Source organism: Crotalus tigris, unplaced genomic scaffold, assembly GCF_016545835.1.
Source record: "Crotalus tigris isolate CLP2741 ecotype Arizona unplaced genomic scaffold, ASM1654583v1 scf7180000024437.13266115, whole genome shotgun sequence".
Classification (NCBI taxonomy): domain Eukaryota; kingdom Metazoa; phylum Chordata; class Lepidosauria; order Squamata; family Viperidae; genus Crotalus; species Crotalus tigris.
Window position 1 is genome coordinate 12,279,171 of NW_024100606.1, and position 10,238 is coordinate 12,289,408.

The window sequence follows — 10,238 nt, forward strand, 5'->3', positions numbered from 1 at the left end:
TCAAATCTTGTAAGACGTCATGACAAGTGCCTCAATTTGAATGGCGATTATGTCAAAAAGTAATGTAATGTTGTAGTTTTCTAATGGGTGTAATAAAGGTTCTGTATCTGCAAGTGTCTGTCATTGATAACCAAACGGAGGTTTATTTCCGAATTGCCCTTATACAAGAAAAACACCCCATACTGTAGTGTCACGTGAATTCAATTTTGTTCTTCAACGGCCAATTTTTGATTGAGAAATATCTTGAGAGAAAATGCTTTAGTATGCTAGCAGGAAAATCTTTCAAGAACAGCCTATTTTCTTCCTTTATTTTAAGACATTACTTTTAATGGCATGAAATTCACTATGTGTTCACAGAACTGTGCTAAAGAATAATGATTTAAGATCAAGACAAGAATTAACTACCCATCTCACCAATCAGTGGCCTTCCCCAGGAGCTCTGGATGTTAATGCTGTTGCCTTGGATACGCTACTTTATGGAAAGCAAAATAAACAATGGGATGAGTAAGTTGATATATTTGTGCAGTGCTCCTAAAATCCCAGAAATCTCATTCACCTTCCTCCACATGCATATCTCATCCATCAGAATTTTAGATTCAACAGACAACCAAAAACTGCTGAATGCCTAATTATTAAAACGATGCAGAAATACTCGTAATAAATATTTCATTACCTTAAAACACATTTAGAGTGCTATAATAGAAATAGTTTATATAGTACCCAATGCACAATTTTTACACTATTGTGTGTGCACAAAGTGATTTACTACTAATGTAAACCACTTCCTGTGTAAGTAGGTTGTTTTTGTTAATTTTGCTTGTCAATGCAAATTGTTCAAAAAATTTATTATCTGCTACATTAGAAAGATGGGAAGGAAAAGTAACATCAAAATATTTTGAAATTGCATAATTTTTGTGAGCACTGCATATGACAATGGCTGTCCTTGAGAAATATATCAAACCTGTGCGAGTATAATTAAAGGCCTGCAAGATATTGAGATACTACCTATCTTGTGTTTTTCGTATGTGAATCTTTTCCTTTTCCATGCTTGGCTTTATTAACCATAATTAAAAACATACTGAATCAAATATAATGCTTAAGAACTGTAGAGAGATTGCAGAACTCACAAGAAAGATTTCTATACTTTGTTCCGCATTAAGTCTTTGACCGGCTTTAAATTTTGCATCAGATTTGCATTGTTTTTCATTTCAAAATTGAACTGTATATTAGCCCAATTTGACAAGCTGGTGAGGTATAATTAAGCATATTGTAGTATATTATGTATCACAGAATAATGGTATTTGTTCAACTAAGCTATTGTTTAACTTTAGAACAATGCTAAAATCTTAAAATTAGGGTTTCTAAAATTGTTGAAATAAAAATTATTTGGGGCAATATGTATATGGTACACTGGAATAATTAAGATCATTTAAACATGCTCACAGGAAACAGTATTGCTTTTAAATTTTTGATACAAATTCCCATTAGGATATTATTGACTTTTTAACATGAGATTGTTTATTATTAATGCATATACTATCAAGATAAGTATTTGATCTTTAATAACAAAGAGTGTACCAAAGCTGTAGAAGTATACAGACCTGTCCTATCTCAAGCATGGTTTAGAATTTGTTTTTCATGGATTCTTGGAACAAATAAAGATTTCCTCATCAGTAAATAGCAGTTCAGCCATTACTGCTTACATACTTTATTGGATGATCTGAAAGTGTGGATACATTTTTTTTTTCAAGACACACATTTAAAGATAGTTTTAAATAAGCTATTTATGCATATATGTTTTGGGAGATTCTCAACATTTTCTGGAAACTTAGGAATTCTATTTTGATTTAGTCAGTATGTAAGAAAGTAAGGGAAGCCCTTATCAATAAGGCCTAAAGCCTCTCTACATCAGTTTCTTCCATTTCAGTGTTGAAGATTACATTCATCCAGAAAACCTCAAAACAGGACATGTAGGTGACAGTTCACCTTTTATGTTACTTGTCACAATTTAAAATTATTTTGGAAATAATAAATATATAGCTATTGACAATAACCATTGATAGATCTATCCTCCATTGATGTGTCAAATTTTATTTAAATAATTTAGATTAGCCATCTAGTACCACTGAATTCCATAGACAGCCAGGTGTTGGTAATATATAAGAACTTTACTTGTTTTTCTCATATTTATAGAATTCCATTTAGTTATTAACCGTATATTTTTGCTAACATAGTCCCAGAGTTTATATTGGTCATAAATAGGTGTTATAATATTTAGGGCTGGTATTACAATCAAATATTTGATAGTTTAGTTATATTTTATCTCATATTTAAGCCTTGCTTTTCAAAGACAAATAATTGAAATAATTTACAACTATGTTTAATGTAATATTTTGTAAGAAACACATATTTTTGTTTTGAAAGGAGGTGAGCTGATAATCTTTGCTTTTGCAACATGGCATGTGCTTGCTTTTGTGCAAGAACAAGACAGACAACAAGGAAAAAAATAGTGCCAATAAATTCCAATTGGCATGGTTAAAATAATATCATGTGATTTGTAAGGAAGTGATAGTTTAGCTGTGCTTATTATTTTTATTATTTTCTACTCATTTTATATATTAAACATTAATTACTTAGAATTATGAATGGGAAAAAGACATAGAATGTAAATGAGATATTGGTTTGTTTGGGTAACCTTTTGCTCAGGTGGTCCTTTTGCATCTAAGTGACATACAGGTTTAAAAAAATGGATCTGATTACGTTTATATAGCCTGATGTTAAGGTTTAAAGTTTTCACATGACGAAATGTAGCTCAAACTGTCTAGATGTCAGTATCAAAAATCTGATAGTAGAAAGTGAATACGTTTCATCAGTCCAGGTTTTGAAATAAGGATTGAATGTATTTTCATTAATTTCTAGCTACAATTCAAACTTGATAAATATGAGTCCTTCATATGTTGAATTCCAAATATATGAAAATAGTTCAATATTACATCAGTATCTTTGTATATCATTTATCTTCCCAATACGCTATTAAGATATCTGTTAATATTAAACCAAAAAGGGACCATTATGGAGCAGGCCCAAACATATATGCCAATGACCCTTCCACACATTCAACATAACTGAAAGTAAACTTCAGCCCTTAGCATCTTGTTATGAATTTAATATATTCAAAAGAAGATCTTTCACTGGATTAACCATATTTTAAATGCACATTTAACGTTGATTAATAAATTAGTCCTTTGATTTTTAAACACGAAATATTTCAACCAATTAGCATTATTTATTTGCAGTTTTGTGTTTGTGTGTATATGTACATACACACAGAAGTTTATATAAGGAAAATGTAGGTCTAAACCCATCAGTAACAATAATAACAGTGTAGAAATTCAGTGCAGGAAAGGCAAATAATACAAAAGAACATAAATAATAATGCTCTAATTGTATCCTGCTTATATGATGACACATATATACTTCTATGGTACTACAACTCCTTTTAGCTTGGTATAGCATTGATATATGTAACTGTTATGAGTAATTATTAAATTTTATCTGCTTTCGGTAACATTTCTTAATTTTGCAGGATACAGTGAAATATTAATAACACAAAATTTTTGTTGATACTTTTTCAAAATATTATTATATTCCTTTATTTCAGTCAAATTATCTAGATATTTTTGATAAATACTAACAGTAGATAGCAACTCGAACAATACATTGTATAAGTCTATAGCTAGATACAAATGTACATGTTAAAAATTTCAAGTGCATAAAATAAGCCAACACTAATATGGTAGCAAATATATAAACATAAGCAAAAATTTAAAAGTGTGATTTAAAAAAAAAAGTTTATGGGCTGGATTCAGAGTAAATTAGTATAATATTAACAGTCTTAAAACTCCTTTTCCAGTTTTATGTACTATATTATGTTACACATTTTGGGAGAGAGGCAGGGGAGATAATTTAAAGCATGTATAGTGTTATAAAAAGATATACTGTTATTAGAAAATTGTGAAACAAATAGTTATTTCTGTTGCGTATCAATTCAAAAGTAATGAAATGAGTTGTCACTGATATTGCAGAAAAAGTTATCACAGCCCGGATCAGCTCTCTGCTGAAGTAAGCTTTTATCAGACATCCCTGGATCCAGGTAATCTACCAGATGCAGATGGGAAGCAAGATGGACTAAATTTACTTAGTGAAGGTAAGATGAACAATCCCAAAAATCTGTGTATAATAACTAATTTGCAGGTATACATAAGACTATACAGTTGTTCTACGTATAGCTTGAGAACTACAAATCTGCAATTCAAAATTAAATTAAGTTGAATGAATGTAGTATAAATGGCAGCATAAATATCTGATTTGTAATCTGCTTACATGTACGTTTTCTGGTCTCTAATGAAGATTTGAGACTAAACTTGCCTGATTTGCTAATGATATTATGTATTTGCTGCTGCGGAATAATATAATTACATTTATTCAAACAGTATTTGGAACACGTGCTTTTTCTTACATTTTGGAGAATAGGTATAATTATATAATTTTCATAGATAATACAAATTTATGCAACGTTTCTATCTATATAATCTCTTTGCTATCTGTTCAGCTTTGATTTTGAGAGCAAACTGCAATCCTTCAGCATCTGTCCTGGTATTGATTATAGTGTGAGGTCTGAAATTAATATGTTGAAAAAATTTGAAAAAATATTTTCATCAAAGAATAAAACTCCATCTTATGATAAAATGTAAAACTGCAAGATAGTTTGTACAACATAACAAAATAAAATAAACCTATATTTCAATTTAAGTATGGTATTTTAAATGGACTGGACTGAAACACTTTTGACACTGCTTTTTGTCTTGTGGAATAAAATGTTGGCTCATCTCCAAAAACATTGAGATTTTTGGGGTAAAGCCGAGGAATATTGTAAAGGATGTTGAGACTAGAAACTAAAAATAATTTTGTTTAACTTGCTGAGGTTTTTAATTATATACTACTAAAACATTCATGTCTATAACTTTTAACTGGGTGAAACAATGCATCGTAGGGCAGCAGCGTTTGAATTGTGGTACCTCAAAAGGGCTGACTTACAGAATGAGTTCAAAATCCAGAACTTCCATGGGATTAAAATTGGCAAATTTGTGGTCTTCAGTACTGCTATCATGCCCCTCTGCCCAGAGATTCATTAGACTAGTCTTGCATTAGCTCTTTGGAGACCAGGTAGACCAGCTGCTTCTTCAGCTGCTGGAGATCAGGTAGACTGATTCCGCCCTAGCCCACCAGAGGTTGGTTAGATTAGTCCCATAATTGACTGCTGAAAGATAGTCAGCTGCAGTCAAGCCGGTAGGAAGTTAGAGGTTCACTTCTGCACCCCCTGATTTTTTTTTGCATTTGGTGATTCTTTATTTAGAGAAGGAAATATCTCTGAAATGATGGCCCAATGAGTCATGGGTTGTCTATGTTAAATAAATATTTAACCTTTCTAAGCTTATCTTAATATAGCAACAACAAAAGTTCTGATTTGAAAATATACAGGCAAAGATAGAAAAAGAATAAAATGATGAAAAATATAGGCATAGAAATTTCTGGTATTTTAATACGATTTTCTTTTGATTCTGTCATGTTGTGTATAAGGGAAACTCCATGAGTTTGTCCCTGTTCATCAGCACATAGTAGCTTGAAAGAAGAAAATGAAGTAAACAATGCTATTTTCTTTCTTGAAATAGCAGTAGTTTGGGTGAAAGATCTAGAGAAGGGAAAACAATTTAATCTTGCCCTGAACATCTCATATTTAATGTGCTTACTACTGTTAAACTAAGAGTTAAAACTTTCTTCAATAGGGAAAGAAGATACTCCTTCATTACTTGGCCTTTGTGGTTCTTTGACATCAGTTGCAAGTTACAAATCTCTCACCAGCTTGAAATCAAGTGAATGTCTTGCAAGTCCTACAACAGAGATAACAAGTCCTGGTCTAACACCTTCTTGAACAAACCTAAACAGAAAGAAGCTTTTATTTCTGCATTCAATTGGCATTCCTTAATTTATTGTTAAGACTTATAAAATGTCAACTCAGTTTTTAAAAAATGCTTTCTTTTTTGTTTCCATAAATCTAAAAAACTGTGTTTAATAACTGTCTTTGCAAACAAAGATACACATCAACGCCATAACAATATTCATGTTTTCAACAAACAATAATTAAAACTAAAATCCATTATAAATAAAAATATTAATCACTAAATTCAATCTGCAAAGAAAATATAACAATTATAGTGGTTCATTCTAAAACTTCTAAGAAAATGTTACACTAGATTTTCATATAAATGTTTTAAGTATTTTGCAATTTTTTGATTCAAATCTATTTTTTGCTATTTATTCTGTAATGAAATTTTAAAATGAGGGCCAAATAGCTATGATAACAGTAAACTTTATTTAATTTTTGAAGCTTTGCAATTTAAACTTTGAAGTGCAATTCTATTTAGTAAGAGTTTATTTTCCAGCATTATTGGCAATGGTTGAGTATATTAATACAATCTTGTGTAAAACATTCATATTTACAGGGACCTCTGATTTTGAAGACTATGAGGAAATGCTTTATTGTGCCAAAGAAGTTCTGTACATTGTTTAATAGTGTGCTGCAACATGTGGTTATCTTCAAGTGCAGAAATTTTATTGTCAGTATGACTACTACTAATTTAAACAAATGACGTGCCTCCAGTAAGACTTGCTTTGAAAAAAAAATGGGATAGGGAAGCACACGATTACTCAAAATCCTGTATTGGTAAGTTTATTGTGGTAACGTATGTGGTGAGCTAAATTTTTAAATGAAATAGCTCCTGCTTTGTCGAATGACATGTACTAGCTACCCGATAAAGTAATTTAATGCATGTTATCTCTTGTGAAATTAATATCTTTTAAGAACATAATGAGAAATATAATGTAGACTAACACTAACAAGCTTGTATGTGAAATCCAGTATGGTCCAATAAGTTGTTGATCTAGAACAGTTAAGTTTTTATTATAGCTCATAACTGATTGGAATAGATGGGGTGAAAAATTTTAATGTATGTATGAAAAAACAACTGAATCAATGCTTGTGCATGAAAAAACTGCCTTGAATTTGAAAAATTGCCAAGCTTTCAGAATGAAAAACTAACCAAAATTATGCAAATGTGTTGAGTTGTTGTATCAACATTGCAGATACATTAAACATTTTGTACCACTGCTGCCTATAGTTGTACTATTTCTTGATGACTGGACTACTGCCCAGATTACATTGAGTAACGCCAAGCAGTTAGAATCAACTGTGGCAATTGATCTCATTATCACTGGAGTCTAATTATTCAAGAGAATAGACTCTTATAAAGCATGAGTGTGTTTTATCAATGATAGTCCTTCACTTATGACCACGAGTGAGCCCAGAGTTTCTGGTGCTAAGCAAGACAGTGTTAAGTGCTGTAGACAAATGCTAGGAACAATAGCTATTCTAATACTCAAAGCTTGATTTTTATCTGGAAAAATCACACATATATATTGTTGTACCTGAAAGTCAATAGGTCATTAGTGCTTCAGTACCAATAGCAAAAGGAAAGACGCTGTTATGTTTTCTTTCTTCCTATGCATTTTTCAATATTACTGAACATATAAATTGGTGAGTCACAGTTTAGGCTAAGATTGTCTTTAAAAGTTTCAACCATATTGCTATCACCTTTTGCGCACAGAATTATATAAGAATGGGGATACTGTATTAATTTTTCCATACATCACTTTAATGAGCTTATTTACATAGTATTAGTCAACATGGAATTAAAACAACATGGAGTTGTTTTCTTCTAGTTATAGAATATTACCTGTTCTTTCTTATGATACTTGTAGCATATAGACTTAAAATAATTCTGTCTATACCTTTTAGTACAGTGGTTCTCAACCTGTGGGTCGGGATCCCATTTGGGGTTGAACGACCATTTCACGGGGGTCGCCAAACAATGCAGTCCGCCATTTTTTTCCCCTTTTCCTTAGCTGTGCTACTCCCTTTTATTCTATTGGTTTTTGAAAGCCAATAGAATAGACTCTCTTGAATAGAGTCTAATTCTATTGGCTTTCAAAAGCCAATAGGAATTGTCCAGGCTGTCTCTGCCCTGCTGAGTCCAAAAGTCCCATTCTGCAAACAATGCTGCACAGTTGAGTAGTCCTCGACTTACGACCGGTTGAGTAGTTCTCGACTTACGACTGGTTGGGGATCGCGGCATTAAAAAGGTTGAGAACCACTGTTTTAGTACAAATCTGAATCAAAAACAGCTTTTAAAGTAAAAACAACAACTCATTTATAAATGCACTGAATATTTGGCTAAGATTGTTTCCCTGATTTCAATAAACAAGTCTACTATGATTACTTTTCAATATAAATTATCCTAATCCTTCATGAAAAAGGCTGTGAATAAAAAGTAACAATATTGTTCTACTGATATTTGATTCTATTAGTTCAAAGCAATATTTAACTGAGTAATTTACAGTACTTATAAATCACTGTACGTATTAATCTAGTAGTATCTTAAAATTGTGTACTGTTCCAGGAACTACTGTATACAAGGTATAAAAAAACATGAGGGTTGGGTATATATATCTGTGAGGTCCTAGGTGCTCTCTTAACTTCGTTGTTTTCTTGCAAATGTTTCATTATCTGATTAAATAACATCTTTAGTACTAAGAGTGAGGTTTGCTGTCTGTTTATATACAAGTGGCTTGTTCTCCCAAGTGCTGGTACAGTGTTCTTGGTGATTCCTTCATTAGGCTGTTGTTTACTGTTTGATTGTTGGTCTAATGTTTGATTGTCTAGATCAGGCATGTCAAACTCACGATGTCACATGACATCACACGACATATCTTGACTTTTTCCCCATTGCTGGCAATGGGGTGGGTGCGGTTTCGTCATATGCCTGGTTTGACATGCCTGGTCTAGATAATGCATTAGTTGGTCTACAGATAATCTCTGCTTGCTATATTTTAAGACATTTAGCTGAGATTAACACCAAAATTAACACTAGTTCAGCAACCAGCACTCACTCCAGGTATCCAGTGATCTTCATGATTAGGTGGAGACTCGAATCTAAATCTCTTTGGTCCCAGTACAACACCTAAGCAACTCAAAAAACAATCTTGTTTTCCTTTTCTAAAAATGTATCAGAAAAGATTAGATATTTAGGTAATCCTTTCATTTAAGGTGGATAACAATATGTAACATATATAGATATTTTCCTTAAAAATTTGAAAAATTCTATTAAGTACCAGAAATTACTTAGTTCATGCTATTTTTGTGACCTCTTCAAATACATACCAATATTAACTATCTAATATGTTAAACTTTTTTTGAATTACTTGAAAGTTTTCTTCAGAGTATAAATACTAATTTCTAAAAATTAATTAATTTACAGTGGTACCACAGTACTCATTATGAATTGATCCTGGGAAACATGACAAGTACCAAAACAATGAGGACCAAATAAATTTTTCACATAAAAATGTGAATAAATTTAATGTGTTCCTGAACCAAAGATAATGCACATTTTAAGGCAATAATTAAAAAAAAAATAGGGTTGTATAACATTATATGAGAAATAAACCTAAACATTAATAATTAATGTATTTGAGTTAAATAAAATAAAAACTTCATTTTACCTGAGAAGAGTACATGTCCTAATGGGATTGTCCTGTTCCAGTCCACATGCACAAATTCACATTGAGTTTTAAGATTTTATTAAGACAGATCCCACTCACATCAACTGCAAAGTTCCTGAGTCCAATCCTGTTCAGCCTAGCACAAGTTTGTAAAGAACACAGGAAAAGGCACAAATCTGCAAGTTCACACACACAGTCTGAAATCTAGACACAATCCAGAATCTACATACAATAAAACCAAGTCAAGTACAAATCCAAAATGCGAGAAGCAGGTCTGAAATCCAAACATGCAGTCACAAGAAGCACAGGTCTGAAGTCATGAAAATTGGAGTCATGGAGTTGGAGCACATAAATAGCAGAAAAAAATTGGCAGCTGTTTCCAATGTCACGTTGCTCCATGCATTGGGCTAAATAGGTACATGCTGGTGTAATTCATTAGGAGGGATGAGATTGCTTCCTTTGTGAGTAACCTCACTGACTGTTCTGCCTCCCTCTGTTCAACCCTATGAATTCTAGGATCTGGAGGAGGCAGTTCATTCTCATCCTGCTGACCAACTGCA

The 10,238-nt window shown here is 32.0% G+C and overlaps 1 protein-coding gene across 3 annotated transcripts in view; it reads left to right on the forward strand.

Annotated features, from left to right (window-relative positions):
• The window catches only part of RUNDC3B (RUN domain containing 3B), a 63,779-nt gene extending 56,552 nt beyond the window's left edge, over positions 1-7,227 (forward strand). For 2 of the 3 annotated variants that reach the window (XM_039331426.1, XM_039331427.1), the window contains exons 10-12: positions 358-504; positions 4,086-4,207; positions 5,847-7,227. In XM_039331426.1, coding sequence (XP_039187360.1) covers positions 358-504; positions 4,086-4,207; positions 5,847-5,992 — 415 coding nt within the window. In that variant the 3' untranslated portion in view covers positions 5,993-7,227. The remainder of the gene's footprint in view (positions 1-357; positions 505-4,085; positions 4,208-5,846) is intronic. The other variant, XM_039331428.1, reaches the window with a different exon arrangement.
• Positions 7,228-10,238: the final 3,011 nt, after the last annotated feature.